Source organism: Agelaius phoeniceus, chromosome 6, assembly GCF_051311805.1.
Source record: "Agelaius phoeniceus isolate bAgePho1 chromosome 6, bAgePho1.hap1, whole genome shotgun sequence".
Lineage (NCBI taxonomy): Eukaryota > Metazoa > Chordata > Aves > Passeriformes > Icteridae > Agelaius > Agelaius phoeniceus.
Genome location: NC_135270.1, coordinates 31,485,709 through 31,510,741, shown reverse-complemented (window position 1 = coordinate 31,510,741; position 25,033 = coordinate 31,485,709). Strand labels below are relative to the sequence as shown.

Sequence of the window (25,033 nt, the reverse complement as noted above, 5' to 3'; positions counted from 1 at the left end):
TTGGCTCAGACTAGTAGGTTGTCACAAAAGTAATTTTTATTGTCTTCTTCCTCTCTGCTTCAAATGACTCATGTTCACTTTAGTGGTAAAAGAGGTATATTTACCAGATTAAGAAATTCTGAAAATAACTTTTGCTGTAAATGAATGTTTTATTTTGCATGCTTCTAAAAATATGAAGCCTTTTGAGCAGCTACCTCATTTGTTTCTTCCATCCTCTGCATCATCTAGGAAAAACCATACATAATAAAGGAAAAGTAATCAGATAGGAGATGTTGGGGGTCATATACACAGATATTTAAATATTTTAAATAAAAATCTAATATTGGTCTGGCATTAAAATTTTCTGGTTGGGCAGCATAATTTTTAACTGGGAATCATGATAGCAGTGGCTAAAATCTCTAGGCCTGGGTCAATAGGAATCTGTATTGCATTCTGTCAGGTATCAGTCATGATACTTGCAGGCTCCCAGCTATAGCATACTCTGCTCATATAATTTATAGAAGGTATGGGGGGGGTTTCTTCAGTTAGAGTTGTAGAATTTCATTATTCTTAATATCCAAATCAGATAAGTAACATGTATTCTTTCAAAAATGTTAGTGAATTCAGCATATAATAAATGTGCCAGATGGGTAATATACTAAGAAAGAAGTGATCAACAAAGCAAGTTTAAAATGCCATGGTAAAGCGTCATTTATTCCAGAAATTAGAGTCTGTGTCTTTGTCCTCTAGAGGTGTCTCAGAGAGTCAAATTGATGTCTTGCATGTACTGCTAACTGATTGTGTGGAAATTTTTTTAAGTTCACTTTTTCTTTATTCTTCTGTCTTTTTTACCCATCTTCCTCCATTGTAGCAAATTAGACGGCCGGATGAAAGCAAAGGAGTTGCTAGTAGAGTTGGATCCCTCAAAGTAAATATGTTTCTAACATTTATTTTGCAAGTTTTCTTCTATAGCCTACACTTTTCCTTTTGAAGGGGGAGGTGTGGGGAGGGAGGGAAGGGGCTTTTCCATTTCTCACCATCACATCATTTTTATTTCAGTATTCTTATTGCTGTTGGGTCACATTTTGTTTGTTTCTGTGCTACACATAGAACAACCAATTGAAGGCAGGCTGCCAGTTAGGTAGCTTTGGGTGTCTCTAGAAGTGAGAAATAGTAACAACCTTTTTTAAGTGCCTGTAATTTGGTGATCATGATTAAACCACTTCTCTGATCTGCCTGTTACATAGAGAAGTGATTTACTCATCTTCAAACTACTGCTTCCCATCTTGAAACATAATTAAACTTTTATAGTGTTCATGCTTTTTGCATTTAATACTGCAAAAGACCATTTCAAGAGAGTTGAATATTTCAAATATATATATAGCCTTTAAATTAGAAAAAAAAAAAGTAGATAAAGATCAAATGAAAGATAGTCACAGGAGACTAATAAGAATGGAGCCACTGTTTTGCTGATAGTATCTTCTGCCTTTTAATGTTTGTATAAACATACAGAAATATTTAGATTGTTTAACAGAACAGGCAGATATCTAAACTAGTACCCACCATACACAGTGTTGCACCCTGATGAATGATTTTGAACCAAGAGGCTGACCATATGCAGTCTTACCCATTTTGATCTCGAGTTGCCTCTATTTCAGTTATCCTGTTTTTCACTTTTTTCCTACTTTGTTTCCTTTTAGCACTTTCTCAACCACTAATTATTTATTTTTTCTTCTGTATTCTCCTTGCCTTTCCTGTCTTCTTGGTTTATGATCTTTTGTTTTGGTTTTGTATGTAAGTGTATTGCATTTGTTCCAGGACAAGCCATCCTCTCTGTTCTCTAACACTGTTCTACAGCTGCTCTTTGTGAAAATGTTATTTCACTGAGCACAAAGAAGGGGAGGGAAAGGATTAATTATGCACCTCATTCCGGTAATGCTTCCATTTAAATTGATCTTAGCATAGAAAAAGGAGCCAGTTGCTACTTGTTTATACAAGTTCTAGCTAGGGGCATCTTTAGCATTCCTCACTGTCTGTGAGGCTTTATCTTTTCATCTTGTGTTTTGGGAAGATGTTTTAATTACAGTGTAGATGAGAAGAGCAGTGTACATGAATAAGGCTCTGTTTCAGGGGAAGACATTCAGGACCACTGAATTTACATGGATAAAAATGCAAGACAGCCACAATTTCTGTGCTGTTTTTGAAAATTCTGTTCGTGATTGCAGTGACCATGCATTTCGAGGCATCAGTCATCACATACAGATCTAGATGCATAATGCATGCACATATGCAGAAGATGTAGCTCACTTAGATGGTGGGTTTCACCTGCTATTATGAAGACCTGCTGATAGCTCATTTTGGATTAATATTTCTTTATGTGATTTAATGCCATGGCTTAAAATATATATGTAGACAGAAAATCTTCACTATAGAAAATGGGAAATCCTAACTGAGGATCCCAAACATGAAAATAGTCATTTTACAGAAATAAAAAAATTTAAAATATTATATTTTAATAAAATAAAATATATTTTATTAAATAAAATATTTTCCATTAAAATTCTTTTTATGTAAATAAATTCTAGAACACAGCCTTACTAATAAATAAGCAAAAATAAAACCCTGGCAATGTAGCAGAGATTCAGTAGCTTTATAGTTCCCTTGATTTTTCTTTTTTTTGCCTGTAGTGAAAAAGAGCCATGTTAAGCAAAGATACCTTGCTTTCAGATACCAAGTTGACTGAGCCTTGTTATGTCTGTGTTGTTCAAATCACTTTGATATCTTGAAATGTTTTGGCAGAGGCAGTGAGAAATGCATTATGCTATGGTTTATTAAAAACAAAATACAAAAACAAAGAGCAAAAGAAAAATTAAGTAAAAACAACTGTGACAAGAAAGCAGGTTGCTTTTTCAATTCATTTTCTGATGTTTACATGTAGCTCCATTGAAAGCTGGAGGAGCTCAGAGATCACCCAGAAGGCAATGTCAAAGGATGCTCTCTCTGAGTAAATGTATGATTTCACTCGGTGATCTCATTTTTTAAAAAACCTCTACTGACTGGTAACACCAAATCTGATTGGTTTGTCCTCTCATCCTCATCTTTTTCCTTTCTCTCTCTACTTCTTCCTTTGTGTTTTCTTTCTTTTCTAGCTGGGGTTTCATTTTAATGTATGTGAGAAACCTGACCTGATTGACAGTTTGTTGTAAAGAATATGCTACTGCATTTTAATGAGTGCTAATCAAACTGCTTGACTTTACAGAAACTAAAAAAAAAGAAAAATCCCTTTCCAAAATCGAAGTTGCATATCTAAAAGTTTCCTGAATATTAAAGTTAGCAAGGAATAAAACAGATAGTATTTTTATTCCTTAAATTAAGGCTTTCTGCCAGTGATAGTCTTACCTGAACCAAAAACTGTGGCTGATACAAGGTAACCCAAAAGCATATAGGTTCACATGTACCTCTGTCTTTGCCATTAATCTTTTTGGGTCCCTGTTTTATCTCACAAAATAGGTCAATATTTGGTTGAATGACAGCTATGCAAATTTCGTTGCTTGTTTTTTTTAGCAGAATAATGCAAAAAATACAGCAGCATGTTTCTTCTGTGTCACATTTGTTCTTTAATGAAAAAAGTTGTAAAAAAAGAATTAGGATCTAGTATATCAGTCATGACACCCTATAAAAGTCACCCAGTTTTCACAGAATTATTTAATAAAGTCAAATCCAATATAACAACACAGACAGCAGTACCTCTTGTTTAGTAGTTCACTTCAAAAATTAAGAATAGCTTTTCAGCAATTCTATATAGAAGTGTCCTTAAGCCATGTATTTTGCATAAAATGAAAATTAGGAAAAAGTTTGTAGCAGAGTAAATGTGAAAGTTAATAACACTTTATCCCTTTGCACATCCGTCCACTGAAGGGTCTCTCAGTAATTTCTTTAGATTCATGTCCTCTATGTCTTCCATACACTATGATTGTTGTCATCCTCAGAACTATCATTCTAATGCATAATCCACTAAGGTTATACAGTGCAAGATAATTTTTGTAACGAAAATTATTTGATAATTTTTGCCCCTTTTGGATGCTTTTGCATATACAGCTTTGTATCTGACATACAGTTGACTACTGCTTATTGTCAAGTAGAAATTCTTGAGTTTATAATCTTTTGCAGGTCAAATACAAGGAAATTGAGCTGCTAATATTTTGCAGTTTCCTGTAAAATAAAGTTAATTAAAGGATATCTTTATCCTTTATCTGATATCTTTATCCTGGCAAATCTTTTAGGAATCAATTTTTGGGGGGAAACTGTCATACTTTAGACTTGGTGATAACTCACAATCAAGACAAAGCAAGTTATTTTAAACTACTTAGTGTTAAATTCCTGATTTAGTACTTAAAAATAAATGTAAAGCCAGAAAAAAAAATGCCATGAAACATGGTACTACAAAAAATATGCTCTAATCATACATTATTTCACAGATTGTCACATGGGGAAAGATTTCAAACTAAAAGCTGTGACTACATTAGCCATGGCAGCATGACAACATGAGTTGTCATGAAATTGTCCTGTTCCTCTGTGCCACTTCATCTGTTATTTCATTACCATATCCTCCATGATGGAAGTCAGTCAATTAGTAGGGAATGTAAGTAAGTAAATAAAGAAATATTCCATGTATTCTGCATGTGCCTCTAAGTTTCCTAAAACAAGCAGAACACATTGCTAAAATTTGCTGCTTTGTCATTGCTCCTCTGATTCATGCAGGAATAATGGATGTTTTAGATAAGAGCATTTTAAAAGACAATATACAAATGACTGATCAAAGAGAAGAAATAGTGAACAATTGGAGAAAAAAAAATGAAGGATCAGTTAATAGTTAATTTTAAAAATAATTTTCATTTTTTCCATACTGCTTTTGGAAAGGGTTTTAGATGTAGGTTTTTGATACTTCTACAATGTGGCAAAAGTATTGAATGGTATGGGAGGGGGAGCATGTAGTATCTGATGGCCAGCCCCAGAAGTGGAAACAAAATGCTATTGCAAAATACCATTAAGGTGGAACCTTTGTTTCAGAATGAATTGCAAAGACATTCTTTCCAGATTGAGTTCAAAGGCCATTGAAAATTTGTGGAGTATAGTTCCAAAGCTTTTGATCATTGTTTTTTCTGTGTATCTAGTTGCTGATATGTAAAAACTCCATGCTGTGATGATTCTTGCTAATCATGCATTCTTTGGATCCTCACCTGCAAAACTGAGGCCAGTGTTTTTTTCCATGCTATTGAAAGACAAATCATGGGAACAATGGCTGGACATTATTTGTGAAAATCTTGATTAGAGCCTCATCCAAAAGTCTTAGGTGAATAGCTGCACCCCTGTTCTGAGCAAAAGCACACCTTACCTTTCTTAGAAAGATTTTAAAGCTGTATTTCTAGAAACATTTTTTGCTGTGTCAGAAGATCTTTCTTTTTTCTTGTTTTTCTCTAATTATAAAATAGACTGTTTAAGAATAACAGTTGATTTCTTAAAACTGTGTTTTTCAGTCTTGCTGTTTGTTGAAGGAATTTTCTATTTTTTTCTTAATCCTTCTGCAACTCATCTCAGTTTAAGAAAACATTTTATCAGTTGAAGAAAATTCTGAGTGGGATTCAAATTTCCTTAGCAATGTTATCTAGAAGAGCAAATGAAATACAGAATGCCAGAAAGGAGCAAAAATATTTTTGGAGTATTAAAACTTTTTGAGGAAGAAAAAACAAGTTGTGTATTTAATGGAGACACAAATTAGCATAAGCCAATGTGACTGTAGAAATTTCCTGGAAGTAATATTTTCTATTTCAATGAAAAAATATGAAATACACTTTTGAAACTGAAAAATATTCTTGAGAAATTTCTATGAATACTATGTCCTCTGCTCAGTCCATCATATACCTAAGTCAGCAAGTGGTCACTAATGACCTGTGTGGAAATCCTTGCTGGATTCATCTTTACCACAAATGTAACCAAACTGCTGTACAGTTTGTTAAGTCTAAGGAAGTTTTGCTAACGCTTCTGATAATTTATTTTTTTACCCCTATTAAAAAATCAAGACATGATTTTTAGTACATTTATAAAAACCATTTTTTTTACATTTTGTTTATTAGGCTGCTTTTACCCCTACTTCAGACAGTGAAACAGGAAATATTTTCACGTAAAGAAAGGATTTTTTTATAAATTACTAGCGAGTCTTTTTTTAATACTCGAGTTATGTCTGAGTGATTACTAGTTTGGAATAATGGGTATCTTGCATAAACAAAATGTGTCTTGAGCAATCAATAAAACTATAGATTACCAATTAACTTGTGTTAACTTGCACTGAAAGCTCTTGACAGTGGACAGAGTCCCTCAAGAATCACACACATGACATTGCTTAGGGGCCTAATCTGCAGACTTCTACTGACCTATATCTGGCCATTAGTCATTGAACTTTGCGAGTTATTCTGGTTTTTAGGGCAGTGAGATTGAAGAAAACCTCCTTGTCACAATGCTGGTTCTTAGTATGTCAACACATAAAGATATTCACAGCCTCTTATGTGTTTTCACCCATAAGATTGTGTCCTTTGTAGAGTTAGAATAAGACTAATACTTTTAAATGAAACGGATCAGTAAAGTTTTGTCCTAGAATACCTTATTGTCCTAAATATAGTGTTGTCAGATATCTAGAGGACCAAGATTTTATATTTGTCTTCAGATTCATCTTTAGTGTTAATTATTTTCAAATAGAGTACTTTTTTTTCCCCTTTTAAAGAAGCTTCCACCTTAAAAGGCATAAATTTGAAGTTTCTGAAATAGCTGGTCATGGAAACTTTATGAACCCCCTGCCACTATCTCAGTGCTGGAACCACCTATACAGAAAACCTTCTGAGACCCTTACTGTGCCACCATTTCTTTTTTAACAATGTTTTCTTTTCCCCACTGCACAACCAGGCTCGACTCCCTTCGTGCTCATCCACCTATAGTGTTTCTGAGGTATACTTTGCACGTGTTCTCTCACACAGTCGACCTGCTCACCCATCACACTTTTTTGATTTTATTTACTTTTTTCTTTTTTTTTTTGCATTGCACTGTGCACAAGTGGGGAAAAATCAGCTGGGGGGGCAGATTTTGCATGATTAATCTGCAACCATGTTAAGCGTGGTTTTAAAATCACTGTACCAGTCTGAGACCACCATGATGTATAGTCCAGTAGCTAGGCAACTACTACATAGCATATCAACATAAATGATATTATAAAAACATCCTTAGTTATCTCTTGCATTAAGTAAAAACAACAAATTTACAGATGCCAAGGCTGTAAAATGCTTCACTTTTTAGTCTGACCCATTTTCGGACAGTGAAACAGGAAGGACTCTGTAAAGATGGCCATCAGGTTATGATTGCTAATTACCTGAATAGATATAGGTGGGTTTATGATACCAGAAATTCATTATTAATTTCCAATGCTCTGGCTCGAGTCACTACCTGACAAAATGCATGTACCATTTTAAATACTTTTGTATCAGCTTCATGATGGTCTTCTATAATGCGGTATAGTACCATCTTAACAAGAATCAAAAATGAAAATGCTTTCAGTTGTAATTAGAATGGGAAAGAAAGAAGGAATACCTTAAGATAAACTAGAATTCACAACATCATGGGATAAAACAAAGTTTATAAAATACTGTAAAATTAACTCCATGGCCTGCTGTTTAAAGATTAGGTTTCAGCATATTATTATAGTTGATAAATGGATGAGTATCAAAAAGATGGACTTAAGGCTTCCTGCTATACTGAATCAGTCTTGAGCACGTATAGTTACTTATTCTGTATTTTAAAAGAATCCTTTAAAGGTGAGAAGATCCCATAAGAAATTAACAGTTTGCTCTACCTCGCATTGTGGGCCAGGTTCTAGACCTGATCTGGATGTTATATTCATGAGCAATATAAAAAATGCAAACATAAAGAGCTCACCTACTCAATCACCTTGTCCCTAAGCAGAAAGACCCCTACCTTGCTGATTGTGTGTGTAATTTGTTCTCAAAAGTTTCAGCATCTCAAATAATCATTCCTTCCACTTCCTTATCCTTAGTACTAAAAGGTTTTCATCATTTCAGTCTATGAATAGGCAAAAGATGTAATAGAACAGTTCTTAAGAAGAAAGATGCTTACCAGTTTTTCTGTCAGATCTGTTTGACTCTACTGGGAGACGAGTAGTCTTAAAAATAATCCAGGTACATGTTCTTAAAAGCACCTAATATGTATTCTGCAGTTCATTGTGCCTCACCACTGTACTATATGAAAGCCTTACTGTTTTTATCATGATTATCATCAAAACGCCAATATGGAATACATAAGTTATATTAGACTCACATGCGTACAAAGCCACTTTTTTCTAAGCTAACACCAGAACAAGCAATTAAGTTTAGTGCTTATGGGTGCAAGACAGAAGCCATCCTCACTCCGTTCTTCTGATTTTCTAAATGAAATTAAGAAAAAGGAGTGGATCAACAGGCATTTCATAGTTCATGTCAGCAAAAGTGATGAACATGCTCTTACACATGATGGAGTCAATAAGTCACTTTGTCCTAAGGTGACTTTATGATGCTGAATTGTATCCCCATTCATCTGTTTAGCCCAAAAGTAAGTGTTGCACTTTTAAGGCTGGTTCCTACAGTGAAGTGAGGGGGAGAAGAAGAGCACAGTTTTTTCTCCCAAATGGATGAGGGGAAGGGCCACTGAATTTTGCCCTTTAGGAGACATCCCTTTGAAGTTCCTTTCCAAATTTGTCCTGAACCAGGACACACTTTTAGGGAAATTAGAGTCTTCTTGCTTTGCCTGGAACTTCAGCCATTTGTCCGTCACTTTATGGGGGGATCACTGTCTTCAGAAGTACAAACCAACATATTGCAGCTGGTGACTGGTCAGCATATATGGATCTCCTGCTTGATCAGATTCCAAAAACTTTTTTGCCTTCTCCAAAACTATCACTGCCTTGCAATTTGCGCTCAAGAATCTGCTATCTGGAGAATCAAAGTGACACTGCAAGACTGTGCAAGCACTTCATCCATTAGACTCTGTCCAAAGGCAAGATCTTCATATCTAAACTACTAATAGCCTGGCTGTCTGCTGAACCAGATCTTGTGATGCAGTAGCTGATCGGAATTTCATGCTCACAAAACACACAGTACAAGATATAAAAAGCACAAGGTATAAAAAATATGGATACATTATTCTCTGGCAGCAGACTACCACCCTGTGTGTTTTTCAGCAGAACTTGCAAACCGCTAACCAGAGCCAAAGCTATAAACCAATTGAAACTAAAGATGTCTGTGGCAGTTGTAATTATTTGAAGAGGCAGGAAGGGATTGGAGGTTCTCTGGGGTCCATAAAGGATTTGTAGTCTAGTTTCTATCTTTAAGAGGCTCTTCATTCAAAAATACAGCTTCATATCAGGATGCACATCAAACAATGTTTGACATCATCCTCTATTATTTTGGAAAATGGGAAAGGATGCTATGAGTAAACATCTTGACTTCTAAATTATAAGATAGAAAATCTCCCAAATTGAAGTATTGTTAAATCAACTCCCGAAGCCTGTCAGTAATTTTGATCACGGGAAGAAAATTAGTAATGGTGTCTCATATATGACACATGATGTCTCATAACCTGGGGGAAAAAAGAACTACGCTTCTGATAGGATCTCAAGGGGTTTTTTTGTGTCCACACTTATTTCTGTGGTTCTTATTCCAAAAAAAAATTTTTCTTAATTTAATTCTTAAAGCACCAAGTTAAGAGCTTCTTAATTTTCTGCATCTGAGTCATCATCAGATAGCTTTGGACCTTCAGAGGATACCTGGAACAAAATGGCAAGAGAAATGGAATCAGTGCTGAGATTTCAGGTGAAGCTGCCTTCTGACAAAGGAACAATGAAAGATGAAAGAGATAACCTCATATAAATGATTTCTGAAATCTCATTTCAGAAAATAGATGTATTAGATTAATTGTAAAATTTCATCATGATTTTAATTGTTGAGAAAAGGTCTGGAATTGGATTAACTGGCACTTGTAGAGCTCAGATTGTAAAAAAGGAAAGTCAATCTATTATCAATGATTTCCTGTCACATAGAAGGTCTTTGAATGAAGAAATAAAAGATCTTCCAGCAGAAGCCAAACAGGACCTGTGTATTCTGCATTGTGAAGTATTTGAGGTAGAATTTGCTGCCTGTTTTGTTCATAGAAAACATCCTTGTAGAAGCTGTTTTGCATCTCAGAGTCCAATAATTAGAAAAAGCTTCTTTTCATCTGTTCTTTTTTATTGTCACCAGTAGCATGAGTGGAACTCCAAATGTGGTCAACTGATGCCTATTTGAGAGTGATGGACAGAAAGATTTTAGAAACTTCTACTTACTTTTATGTACAGAGAGGTTTGTAGAGTTGCAGACATTATGGTATAGGAGTATGATACACGCTCTTAGGCCCAGTCAGCCCCTTTACAATTCCACATGTCTGTAATGAGGTCTTGGTTTTGGTACAATTCAGTGAAATTGAAGTGAGTTTTTTTAAAAAGAGATTTCCTTCTGTCAAGAGAAGTAAGGCTTTAATTCTGTAAAATGGAATGATGATAAAATATAAGTTTGTATTCTCTTTAAATTTCACAGTGTGTAATGGAATTTTTCATCCTTGATGAAAACCAGTTAGCTTCATGCCTGTAATTTTTGTGAATGTTAGCAGGACTACTTAAATGGTTTATCTAAGAGTTAAATTATTAATTAGGACTTATGATGACTTAACAGATGCACAGTATGATATGCGTAGTATAGATATGTAATTTACTTATTATTCAGTTGTCACAAAACATAGTTTATTTTTAAATAGTAGTAGTTCACTTAAGATATTAAATCAAATCAGCTTCACTTAAATTTTTAGAATTACTCTGACATCAGCATGAATCTCAAAAATATTCACAATCTAAATTGGAGAGATTATTCAATAAAGGCCCATAGTCTCCTAATTTATAAAATTACATTTAGTTAGTGTTATGCAGTGGCACCATTTTTTATTCTCATTTGTATCTCAAACTTTCTATTAGCAGCATCAGTTTCTCTCTCCCTCTCTCTCCCTGTCCTCTGGCTTTTGCATGCGCTGTGTGTTTGGCTAAAAGCGTAATGAAGGAAACCTCTTGATCTGCTTGTTGGAAGGATAGTGGCAACAAAATGTTTATTGCACTGCTACTCCCTTCTTTCCAAATTAGAAAGTCTTTCAAAGAGGAAGACACTCGGGTCCACAGCTTCTCACGCGTTTTGTTTAGCCTCATTGAGTGCTTGGAACATGCTGTCTTTTATTGTGAAAGATCTGCAAAATACTGTGTTAGTTCTCTCTCCCTCAAAGAATATTATTTCTATAAAGATAGGTTTGAAAAATGTATTGGCTGCATACTGAGGGGATTTAATTGTGTAATTATCATTGTTAATTACACAGCAGAGACCTGTATTATCTCATTGAGGGTCACCAGTACAGGGAATTAAGGAGCAGTATTCAGAGAACAAGAGGAAATACTATTTTCTGCAATAGGTAGTTGACTCCAGAAGACCATTCCAAGACCGCATGAAGATCTTTAAGTGCTGTAAATTAAAGTATTTTATATAGTGTACATTGCAAAATTTTGTAAATAACTGAATCTTGTCTTTCAGAATTAAAGCCAGGTAACGAATTGGTTCTCCTTCTGCTTAGACTAGTTTGACTAGAAGGCAGTGCTGAATGACCAGGAGGTCATTTAGGAGATGTTTACCACAAGCATAGAACCTGAATTCAGTTTTAGGTATAGGATGCTAAGTTCCCTGTTGATATCTGTTGTAAATTTGTTCTACATAGCCCAAATTGAGTAAATGTAAGCAGGTCCCCTGTTCTTTTCTCTGATTTTATGTAGAAGTTCAGCAGATAGAGAACTTGGTTCATTACTTCTGACATACAAAAATATACTGAGGCATTAAACAGAAATTTCTGCATTAAATTCAGATTCCCTATCTTGTTGCCTTAGGAATGCCATATACTTTATAGATATGCTCTTTCCAATTTGAAATAATGTTTTTCCAAGAAATAAATGAACACAATAGAGCCAATAACAATCCCATAATCATTTGGGGGTTTTCCAAATATGTTGGCACTATCTCCTCCTGGTTTTCTGTGGTTTTGATTTTTTTTTTTTTAGCTGCAAATAGAACAATGAGTTTTTAAGTAAAATTAGAATTTATAGGTATTTCTCTTTTGAACATGAGCAAGAACTCAGAGCTTTCTATTTGGCAATTACCATTTAAAGGATTGCATTTTGATTTGCTAGCAGTACCACCTTATTCTATGCTTAAGAAAAATTAATTAATTCAAATTCTTACTTTTAGAGAAACACAGTTTCCTCAATGCACATTAAAATGCAAAAATATATGAAAAAGGCGATCTTCCTTATTCATAGAAAATAGTTTTGCTAGTGCTGTCTTCATTCATGATATTAGGATTAGTTTAGGATTAAGATTATGAACATCTTCTCTAGTGTTCTCTTTATAATATAAGAATAGAGTATGGCAGAATTTCAACTTACATCAGGAAGGACAGTGTGTTATTGCAATAAACTGATCAAAACATGCATTAATAACTTTGATTAATGACATCAGATTTTTTTTTAATTCTTTAACCAATGTTGCTATATTTGTGCTTTAAATGCTATTTATCTTTACTCAGCCATTGCTGAATCTCAAATTAGATCCATTATTAGTTTATACATTCAAAATACAAGCAAAATATTACTTAAGCCTACACCTTCTCTGTGCATGGTACTTAGCTTTTGACTTCTGCGAAATAAAGTTATCCCTTCATATTAACATTTTGCACTTTCATTCAGTACTAATAAGTTCAGTTCAAGCACTAAGTTAATTTACCAAAAAAAACTATTTAACATTTGGGAGAATGGTAAAAGATAGGGTTTTGAACAGCATCTCATTTAATGTTGCAGATTTTGACTTAAACCTTATCTATTCAACCTAACAAAATTGTAATACTTTTTGTTGATTTTTGTTATGGTGAAATGCTTTCCAGATCTGCATTTATCAGCTCTGATAGAAAAAGGGCAAATAAATAATTTCTGTCCTTCCCCATCTGGAGTTTAAAATTCCCTACTTTTTGTTTCAAGACAAATCTTCACATTTCAATTTTTAATTCTTATTCTCCCTTGTTTCTTGTACCGCAAAACAGGAAGACATTTCACCTTGCCTTATGGTAGTGATGTGCAATGCTTTATGAAACAAATTAGATCAAGCCAAAGAGCTATCAATGTCATTTTCATTTTGTTTGATTATACAGGCTCCTTCACATTTTCTGAAGGTAGTCTTGCCATTATTTCACTGTAAATATGTCCATTTAAGCCAAAGGGGGTTTTATCCATTTTCTTATGCTATACCATACCTTTGACTGTATGGCAATAAAATTGGCTTGATTAGATATAACGGTGAGGGTTTTTTTCTAGAGAACCACTGTTTTCTTTTTAAATCCAGTATTGTGCTGCTCACCAGCATACAGTGTTTAGAATTTATTTGCTTACTACTTAAATCAACTTGTTTGAGAAGCCAGACATTATTTTGCATTGTGTTTCACTAGTAATAACACTTAGTGCAACTGTTCTCTAGCTCCAGCTCCCAAAGCAATCTAACTCTGAAGAGTCAGCTTCAGTAATTGAATCTTTAAAAAAATTAGTCTAAAGTCTGAAATAGCAATGAATTAAAGTAGAGGAAAGCTTCTACTGCTGTTAAAGCTTTTGGAGAAATCGCTGATGTAAAATGCCACACATGTGATTTAATTTACATCTTTCTCTAGTGGGCAGTCCATTTAAATGCATGGAAATCAAGTTAGATATTCACAGCAGTGTCAGTATCAGTAATGCACAGCTCAAATGTCAGTGGGTTCCTATGAGCGCTCCCTCAATTATCTTCCTGGTTTTCTCCTTTTTCAAATGCTGCTTTTAACGTGGAAACAACGTTTTTGCTAAGCATTCTTGCCATAAAGTTGGGGTTTTTTTAAGAACTGGAGGGCAGAATGAATGTCCTTATTCACAGTATTTTCTATTTCCCTTTGTCATCTTTGAGTTTCCAAAATTCAGTGCTGCTACAAGCCCATCCCAATTATTATTGTGTTCTCAGGTGCATATCTGCTGTGGAGAGCCTGATTGCTGTTGTGCTGGACCTTGCAATCCAGACTGATAAATGCAAGACAACACTAAAGGAATCTTATCCTGTTGAGCCTTTGAGGCTCAAAGCAAAATCAGAAATGCAAATCCCCTTTCTTCTTTTGCATTTCTGGTTACTTTGAAAAATAATTTCTGACTTGGGTTTCATAATAGTTTTTAGTGCAAGATTTGTTCAGTTCTAGCCGCTCTTTTCTGTAGTTTATGAATACTCTGAATTCTTCATGTTATTCATCCATGACTATTCTGATTTCACTTTAAGGATTCTCCTCAGAGGAATATAGTCTGTATTTCTGTCTCAGCTCAAAGGCAGAAATCTACCTCTTCATACAGCAAGTTCCCTGTCTGATATTTACTATTCAGATGGATTCATGAAATTAAGATTTATTTTTCTTGCAGCTATTGTTCCCTAGTTTGAATCTTAAACTTTAAAGAGCTTTATTTATTTTTATATTTTAAAGCGTACAAGTCTGAGGTTTTGACTGAATATTGTATACATGGGAGACTGTAATATACACTAGATATAAAATTATTGTTACCCTGGGTTTACTAGTTTTGGCTCTTGTCCTTGAACGCCTTCAAATTTAATCTTCCTAGCTCAAATAAAAATATTAACTAAAATCAACTTCTTTGAAGTTATGCTAGTACAGAAGTTATGATTATACTACATGGGGAAACATGTTTTGTTCCTGCTCATATAGTTAAAAAAGTAGTCCAACCATTCACTTTAGAATGATAATAACTATAAAAATCTCCAACCAAAATTTCTGGTAAACACCAACAAGAAAAAGGTGAAAATTAACTTTAAAGATGCTTTAAAAAATATAAGAAATTGGGTGGTGGCTTTTGCTGACTCTTTGGGCACTGCTCATTTGATTGGTGGCTTTTGAAGCCACAAAGTCACAGAACAGAGTTTAGAAGTTTTGATCACTTTGTTCCTGTTTACATGTGTTCATGGTCCTTTAACATAGGAAGACAAGGAATGTTACCAGTGTGGTCAGCCTTCAGAAAGACCAGATTGTAAGAATGAAATGGGTATTGTAGGCTTTGTTAGCCTACAAGTTTGAGTCACACTTCAGTGGGGAGATGCTTTTTTGCTCCACAGACCTTGGATCAAAGGGATGGAGTCATTAGGCCTAGAAGCAGATAGAGGAAGAAGCAGTAATGCTAAAAATTCCAAACATGCTTCTGCCAATTCCTCACCAACATTTATTCAGATATTGACAATAACTAGATATTAAGAAAACAGAATTGTATTTCCCAGCAGTAGCAGGTGTGGTGAATGGCAACTCCGTCTCTCCTCCTTCTGGAGCAGGAAGGCCTGAAAGGGTGCCAAGGAAGCCTCTGTCACACTTTCTGCCTCCACATTAGTGCTGACTTAATTTTTCTTGCTGGAAAAACATCTTGCAGCGCTTTCAGGAGTATTCATTTTTTGTGTGTCCTTCTTGAGACACATATTATTTGATTTTCATGTCATGCCACACTGGCAGTCTGCACGCCCAGCACAGAAAGCCAATTGTATCCTGGGCTGAATCCAAGGAAGTGTGGGCAGCAGGGTGAGGAATGGGATTCTGCACTTCTGCTCTGCTCTGGTGGGATCCCATGTGCTCTGGGATCCCAGCACAGGAAGGACGTGGATCTGTTGGGAGTGGGTCCAGAGGAGGGCCATGAGGTGATTCCATGGTTGGAGCATCTGTCCTGTGAAGACAGGCTAAAAGAGTTGGGACTGTTCAGCCTGGAGAGCAGAAGGCTCCAGAAAGACCTTTGTAGCCTTTCAGTACCCAAGGAGACCACAAGAGAGCTGAAAAGGGATTTTTTAACAATGGCATATTTTCCTCATACAATGAGAGACAATGGCTTTAAGCTGAAAGAGGGTAGGTTCACATGAGATATTAAGGGTAGTGAGGCACTGGAACAGGTTGTCCAGAGAAGTTGTGGTTGCCCCATCCCTGCAAGTGTGCAAAGTAGGACAGGGTTCTGGGCAACCTGGTCTACTGGAAGGTGTCCCTGCCCTTGGCAGGGGGTTGGAACTGGACTACCTTTGAGGTCCTTTCCAATGCAAACCATTCTGTGATTCTACACTGGACATTCCAAATGCAGTTGAAATAAATGGCAACTGAGGATCTAATCTCTGGAATTCTACTGTAGGCATGTTAGGTTAAATTTACTCTAAATTTACTCTGGGTCTCAGTTTCCCATTTCTAAAATCAACTCATTCCCCTGCTTCACAAAGATTGTGCAAGAATAAATTCCTTTGTGCATATTATAAGGTTTTGTTTAGTAGAACCAAGCCAAACAGAGAAATCTATACAGAATTAAATAATTACCCATTTAGCAGACAGTTTGAATAATGTTTAGTAAGTAAAACATGAAACTAATCTTTGAGCAGGGAGATTAAAATAAAGTAGCCTTGTCTTATGCAGAAACCCTGCTGAAAATAATTATGATGAAATTACGATGCCTTCTTGTCAAAGGAAAAATGAGTTGCCCACATAACATTGATCTGCCCTAAATGTTTCACTTAAAGTTGCCAATTTTACTTTACTACATTTGAATAAAGAATTTATTTTAAAACTTTATTTTAAGGTTCATGCAATTCAATAAAAGTAGTTCCCATTTTTTTCAGTAATGTTGATATTTCACTATTTAATGCTGCATTGAAATTGGCTGTTGTTGGGTAAATAAATAAAAATGTGAAAATAATTGAAATTTCATTGAAAAGCAAAATACTTGTAATAGAAATAAAGCTTTTTTAAATGTCAACCATACTAGTCAAGGGTGAGAGAGTAATTTATGGTGTGCTTGAGGAAAAGAATTTCCATATATCACTCATGTATCTGATTGAAAACAGCTTAAAAAGTTGGTTAATCTGGGACAAGGAGTTCAAGCTGGTCAGATAGGATATAACTCAGACATCCAATGCATACTCATAAGGCAAAGTTGTTTGTCACTCAAATTGCCAGGATGTGGAATTATATGAGAATAGTCAAGTAAATACCATTTCGATGGCAAACAACAAGGATAACAGGATTATTTTTGCCCTTGAACCTCTTAGGAAATACATCTTATTCTCTCTGCCTTTGCTTACACTATCTACTTCTCAAACTGGAGACTGTTTCCAGGGCATTTGGAGAATGTTCAAGATTTTCATTCAAAAAAAGATTTTGTTCACAATTAGTAAGACAAGTAGTAGAATGTTTCATTTTTTCAAGTGCAGCATTTCTAGAGATTTTTTGTGTCTTACAAATCCCACCTGAATTTTGATGGCACAGGTTAGAAATAGATGGTGGAGTTTGTGAACAAATTTAGCAATGTGTATGACTTTAATTAATGTGGGCTTTAACTTATACAAGATACCTGATCTCTTCATATTTAGGTATTATAATTAATGCAGCTTCTGTGAACAAAAAGCAGTGTGATCTTGAACAAGTTCTGAACCACCCCTAAAATATCACTGAAATGTGCCATCTTTCCAGTGTTACTCATACAGCATTATCTGTATGCTGTCCCCCCTCCTAAGAACACAAAATGCAGCTCATATATTTTTTTTCATACTAAGGTAAACATTTCATTAAAACTGCTCTGAAGAAATCCCTCTTTGCTTTTTTTAGTTCTCAACTATGAAGCCTATATTGCCAGTTTGTAGCAGCCAGTTGGCTTTCCTGTTAGCTTACTGTGGTTTGCTATTTTGTCTCCTTTTTTTGCTGTATATATCACAATTCTTCCTGTCTTCTCATTGTGAGGTGTTCAGCTTGCAATTTTAGTTGGCATGTAAGATTTCTCTGAATCTTCTTCTAGGATAAATAAATGCATTGATTTTGCCTCTCCAGGACAATGTCAATTTCTGTTGAGAGGTGACTAATCTAAGAAAACTGCTCTTTGCCTTTTCAATCCATATTGTTTGAAATATTGGATAATACCTTTTTTTTGAATACTGCTCCTGTAAAAGGAACCACTTCAACCCTTACAGTGTATTCATCAATCCCCTTGCACTGTCCTGTTTGAATAGTAGTTAGGATGAGCCCTAATCTGACCATAGAATTCCATATGTGTGCTCATAGTCTACTGGGAAACAATTATCAAATTCAATAAATCTGTATGTAAAGTGTAGGCGATTAAAAAAAGCTCAGAAAAGAGAACTCAGTAATGTATAGATGAAGACTGACATATTCAAGATTTAAAATTGACTTTTGTTCAGTGTCCATCTACCAAACATAACACTTAATAAGTTGTAAAAATCTGCTCCTAAAATTATTTTGGCTTCAAATAATTTTCTATTTATTTCTTCACACTCCAAATGAATGATTTCTTGTGTGGAATACCACATTATTTAATATTCATATTTAAGTTTTGGTGAACTGAATCCCACCATCACTAGTGCTTGTTTTAAAAATTGTGTTAATGAGTAATGTCTGCTGCTGTCAAATTCCTTGTGCTCATTTTTCTTTCCATTTCAGAAGTAGTCTCAGTATAATAGGAAAAAATTATTCTGTTGTTTTGAACAGAGTTTAGCTCTAATTCAGATGGCCATAAAGCATTCTCTTAAGACCTTGTGTGTTCAGTTCAGTGTAAAAGCATGGTTTGAATAAGAATTGATTCCTGAAATTGGAAGATTGCATGTTGCAATAGGATTTTTGTAAACCTCACATACCTTATTGAATGTTTTGTGAAGTACACAATTCCAGATGCACTTTTTTTTGGAACTAGATATCTTTAAGGTCCCTTCCAACCCAAGGCATTCTTGTGAATGTTTTTTTTACAACTTCATTTTTACAACTTCCATATTAATTCAATCAAAGCTATTCTCTCTGTTCTTCGGAGAACAGAGATAATCATTAATAATAATTAATAGATTAATTCTGTTAAATCAGGGTAGATTTAACACAGTGAAATCAAAAATTATTTCATTGGGTTTTTTATTTTCTCCTAGTTTAACCTTATGGATATTGCTTAGAATAACATACCAAAATCAGTTTGTCTAAGTATTATCAGAGCAGCTTCAGACATTGTTATTCATGGTTTAGTTTATTTTTTCTGTTTATTTTGAGACAGTGAATAATCTATGTTGCACTCTTAGAGGATAGAAGGTATTTTAGGCAGAAGACACTGTGCAAACCCCTACAGTTATAAATCAGATCACATGTGATTTGAAATCTGTTTAAAGCAGGCAAATATTTCAGAGACCATTCAAATGGCATGTGCACAGTGTATATGGTACAGAACATGGGTCATGAAATACTAAATCACATGCAGAACAAAAGCAGCAGCAGCAGCAGCAGCAAACTTTCCCACATCCCAGCAGATACATTGTCTTCATGAAGCTGCTGAAGTTTTAAGGAAAGGCTGCATGAGTTAAGCACTTTCTCGCCAGCAGAAAGTGCAGTAGGTGCAATACCTCATGTTCAGGCCTGCCTGGTGTTTGGGAGAGTGAGAATGCAGTTCTGAAATTGTAAACAGCTGCTGTGCTTTGCTTCCCCTGCTTCCTTCATTACAGCTTGGCAAACTCATTCCCGCTGCCGTACCTTAGTCCTCTGTGTCTGCCTATGTCTGGGTTTCTGCTGGTGGTTCCACCTTCTGCATGCTTTCCTCAGAGTGGAGCTTCCCCATAAGTGCTAAAGGTTATGGGCCAGCCTCCTGCAGGCTCTGTATTCCTGAGAAATGGGCTCTTGCTGTTGGTGGTAACTCATGTTTTGATGTCGTTGTTCTGAATTGTTCTTCATGTTGTAGTATTGAGTTCAAATGTACTCCTGTAAGAGTTAGCTTTTCATATTGGGCTGGAAACTCTTCACCTTTGTCTAGCAATTTGTTTTATTATAACCGATGGCTTTTAATTGTACCTCCCATAATGAAGAGCTGACTTAATACTCTGTGCTAATCTTGTTATGACTTTAAAAAGGTAAGTAATTTCTCTAACAATTCCTAACAGTCATGGTGTAGAGTGTTAAAGGGTTTCTCAGTTTTCTTTTTTCATTTTTTTCACATGAATTTTTCACTTGTAGCATGAACTTTTCTTTGTGTCTTTTTCTATTTTTCTTGAAAAAAAATTTTAGACTGATTTTTTATTTGCAGCAAAACATATTATGTAAATTTAAATTAATCCAATTTAGTACAGCCACTGTTTTGGTTTTTTTTTCAGACCAATCATGACCAATAGATAAAAGTTGTCAGCAGGACTCTTTATTTTTACCATTCCCTTTATTTATTTTTGAGTACTGTATTTCACATTCTATTTACTACTTCAGCTTATGGGAGAAAGCTTACTCTGCATTCCAACATGATGAAGTTACATTTTCAAGAACATAAAATCCAATTTGTTTAAAATACAGAGTAATGTGAACTGAATGCTTTGGGTTTGGTTACATTCTGTCTGAACTATGCAAGGGAATGGTACTGGCTGGTAGCCCAATGTATCTTCTGCGAAGATAGATTGTGAGCCAAGAGGCTGTAGAATGGACAAACAATAAGTCTATACTTTCCCTGTGAAAGAAAAGACAGCCATAGGTTGTAATTTGTGTAACTACCTGTGAATGAGAAGAATTACAGTAAATTCTCCTTATAATAATTCTCCCTAGTCAGTCATGGTACTATATGCAATGTAGCACAGATTCCTCAGTTAACAATAGCTGTGAAAAGAATACAGATTTTTTGTAAATGTCACAAGTAACAAAGTAGTAAAACATACAAATAATTAATATTTTAAAAGGCACTTAAAGCACATGACCCCATTTATAAAAAGCTCCATTGCTGCCAAAACTGTATGTGTTAGGGAACTGGTGGGTTTTATTAAAAATCATTTTACTGGAGTTTTGATTAAAAATAACATTTAGGATAAGAATGTGCAATTCATATTAAACAGAAGTATTATGTAATAACTAATTTTGATGTCAGTTATGTTAAAACATGGTTTGTATTCTGCAGCTGTGAGCATAGGTTGGGAAACGATCAAGTCTAGCTGATCAAGCCTTTTATTTTATTATCATGGATTCCTCTTCCACAGCTGCTTTTAAAATTTGTGGGAAGCAAATTATTTCTCATACTGCATATGTTGCCCATCAGGTGAGTGATAACATGGAAACTTTAGGCTGGGTGTAAGAAATCAAAAAGTAAATATGAAGTCCTCTGTGTGCACAGAATTAAAAAAATGACCTGTGAGAGGCTGTATGTGAAGCCAGCTGTCTTTTGTTACCATTGTCATTTGGACATTTTAAGAGCAAAACTTTGTCAGCACGTTTTTTTATATTAGAAGATTTGATCTGCAAATCTCAGCTGCTCTGTTCATTATAAATCTCTTGTTTTTGTCCATACACTAGCTCCACTATAGGTTGGAAGGGCTTAAAGATGAACTGAGGAGGAATAGAGGCTACAACTCGAGAGTAACTATTACTGCTCAAAGGAGCTGTTTTCCATTCGCAAACATTGCTTTGCGCTATGGGTTTGGGCTCCTTCTGTTCCTCCACTTTGTTGAAAGACTCTTTCTTGACTTCCATTTTACTTCTTTAGCACTGTCTTTGTCTGCTAACATTTTTCCTCCTTCTCTAGTAGCTTTTATCTGTGTCCTTTGGATCACATATTTTACTTAGTTTGTTTTAGTAGATTGTTTCAAATGTTTGTGTTTTGTATTTTTGGTTTTTTGCCTTTTTCTTTAGGATTGTGTTATCTCACTGAATTTCATTCCACAGTTGCTGAATCGCTTGGTTATTTTGCAGCAGGTCCATTCCTCATTTTCTCTTTTCATGTTTTTCAGTGAGAAATAAGAGAGCCTCTTCCATTTTAAACAGTAGTCTTACACACATAGGCCCATGTCTCCTTTTGCATACGCCATCTTCTGCCTTGCCACATCCATCCTGCTTCTCTCTCCCTCTCAAACTGTGCTTCTCTTTCTTTTGTGTTTTCTTTCCTGCCATTATACCACCTTTTTGGTCCAGAATTGTCCTTTGGTAAATTATAGGTAAATATTTATTTCTTCCAAAGAGAGTTCATTTTATGCCTTTGAAATCTGGTAAAACAACTCTGGGCCAAATTTGGGCATCATTACTATTTTGTTTGCAGTTTTCTTGTATAGTATTTTTGGTGGGAAGTGGGGAGGGTGTGGGGTTTTTCTGTTTGTTTTTGTTAAACAAGAGTTTTTTTCAGGGAAGGACTCCATAAACCACTCTAAGTTGCAACATTACTTTCCATAAGTTATTCCATTACAATAAGTAGATTGTGTTGCGCTGTAGAATCCAATTTTTTTATGTGACTATCTATCTGGGGCAAGCTGCTGTGGAACAGAAGAAAGAGGTTTAGAAGCTGGGGCACCATTTGTTTCAGACTTAAATGGTTGTTCCTTTCTGAAGACAGCTTTTGAGGGGTTGGGGGTTTATTATTCTTCATCAATTGATAGATAATATATATTCACTTTCCAGGCAATTTTTCTGTGACTGCAAGTCCAGAGTGAGGTCTGAAAGATAATCTGGATTCACTCCTTTGCTTTTGCAGCAGAGACAGATGTTCTGCTGGGAAATTACACCCTCAACATCACCTGTGCTATTCCACATCTTTCACTACATGTACACACTTTTACTTTATTCTCATTGAAATTTAAAAGACCTTTGTCAATAACGTAAAAAAGAGAAGGATTCAGTTCTTACTATCTCAGAGGTTTGTCTAAACTGTGAAGTTTACTTTAGCTGGGGTTTTGTCCATACAAAATGCTTTCTATTCAAGTGCTGCCAGTTCAGTCATCTGGCCTGAGAGTAGTCCATCTGAAAACTTGCAACTTCAGGGTTATTATACATGGTGCTGTCTTTCCAAACCTGAGAAGAATTAAAAGTTTCAACTGAGTGATGTTTACAGGGCTGATACTCCTTAAAAAAATCTTTTTAAAATCTGCATAAACAGAATTGTAAATATCCGGTGTTACTAGAATATTAGACCCATGTGAATGGCCCAATTTCCCTGTAGTCAGACTAATCTATCTGGAATAGCACAGTGGTAGCTAAGCATCAAAAAATAGGGGTTGTTGAGAAACCATGTCATTTTCACACAGTTACTTTTTAAAGTAGAATTCCGCTACAAAATTCAAAATGAACATAGCATTTCTTTTAACGAAATAGGAACAGCAGAGTAAATTTATCAGCTCCATCCAGGAGCCCTTTAGACAGTTGTGTGTTGCTTATACAATTGTGAAGATTTCTTACTAAACATTTTCAGAATCAACATAATTGAAACTAAATATTTTAAACTCTCAATACCTGAAAATATTAGCTATAGAATTTTAAATCAGGTCATATAGTTTTGTTAGTATTCTATCCAATTATCAAACAGGACCTTGATTCAGAGCTACTGTAATTACAGCTGTATAAGAAAATGTGGATTTTCTGTTGAAAACTGATGCTTAACACATAATCTTAAGGACTGTTCTTTGATTTTTCTCACTTACTGTCCTTAGGTCATCTTGTTTCTTATGGGAGGGGTGTAGAATCAAATTACTTGTATCAGATTCTGACCATCAGCTTAAATATACCCTTCTGCTTAAATATACTTATCTCATGCAAAATATTTAAAAATGTTGCTGAAAATATGTATAGCCTCTGTCTTAGATCCCAGGAGCTTGCCCATTTTATCTCTGTATTTTGCATTCTTGTTAACTTCTGTAGCTCACAGACTCTGTGCTCTCTCTGCAGGTCCAGTCTAGGTGCAGCAGCAAGGAGAACATCCTCAGAGCAAGTAAGTGCAGAAACTTCCTAGCTCTATTGAGAAACTAGAACTGCTCAGAAGACAGTAAATGATAGTCAGGTCAGAGGTGGGACTAAGTGGGTTTGCAGCAGAAATTTAGTAGCTTAAGACAGAGAAATCCAGTCCAAAGGTAAAACTGTAAATAGCTCATGGTGTTCATGTATTAATGGAGAGTCACCTTTTAATTTATTTTTCAAGTTGTATTTCTAATGACATGGAGGTCTGTGTTGTTTGTGATGTTTTGTTGTAAATGATCCTGTGTGTGCAGGTTTTATGGGCAAGAATTAACAATCAAAGACAATGAAAATGGAGATTCTCAACTTGAATGTACATATTTTTATTTCATACTTAAACATGAATTTGAATGTTGGATTACATAGAACCAAACCAAAAGTGCAAAGGTTAAGAGTTCACATTTGATCCAGATGATGTCTAGTTTAATTTGCACAATTCTTTTTCTTTGTGTTGTGAGAATCTTTTCTAGTCTAAAATTTGATCCACCATATGTGCATGTATATGTATAATGACAGGACTAGGAAGTTGTTTTGGTGGTAAAAGAGCAGGCTGTCAAGAATTTTCTACCTTATGCAACCAATTGAATTAGCTGCTTCAAAGCTAGAGGATTATTTTGTTGTACAAAGTGCAGCTTAAAGTAAGTAGTTATTTTTAGAGCTATCTGACATTTCACATTAGTGAAAGATAACTTGGTGAAGTCTGAGGAGTTGTTTAATGTCATTTGCTTGTAATTAAAGTGCCATTTAGTAGTTTTACAGTTTTAAAAAATCATTTGTTTGTCTCTGGGTCTATTTAAATCTGTGATACCTCTAATAGAAGTGTTAGCATTTGTTTGTAGGAAGAAATGGGAGAGAGAAAGGTTAGTAGTTACACCAGCATCTATCTTCCTTCCTTCATAAAGGCTATTCATGCTAATATTAAACCTAAAGGGGCTCGATTTTCTTGACTTTTCTTGCAGAAATAATGGGTATTACTTTTGGTGTTGGAAAAAAGATGTCAGAGGTTACGGAATTTTAACTATTTCCAAAAAGTCTATGTTGGATAATGCATTTCTCAGAAGATTTTAACAGAACCTTTGACTTAAGC

General features: G+C 35.1%; 1 protein-coding gene across 25 annotated transcripts in view; it reads left to right on the top strand.

The window, feature by feature from the left end:
* Positions 1 to 25,033, top strand: part of GPHN (gephyrin) — a 270,825-nt gene that overhangs the window by 196,931 nt on the left and 48,861 nt on the right. For 7 of the 25 annotated variants that reach the window (XM_054634368.2, XM_054634358.2, XM_054634351.2 and 4 more), the window contains 4 exons: positions 851 to 907; positions 6,937 to 6,978; positions 21,526 to 21,588; positions 23,881 to 23,923. In XM_054634368.2, the coding sequence (XP_054490343.1) occupies positions 851 to 907; positions 6,937 to 6,978; positions 21,526 to 21,588; positions 23,881 to 23,923 (205 nt within the window). The remainder of the gene's footprint in view (positions 1 to 850; positions 908 to 6,936; positions 6,979 to 21,525; positions 21,589 to 23,880; positions 23,924 to 25,033) is intronic. The other 18 variants (XM_054634366.2, XM_054634361.2, XM_054634365.2 and 15 more) reach the window with 6 other exon arrangements.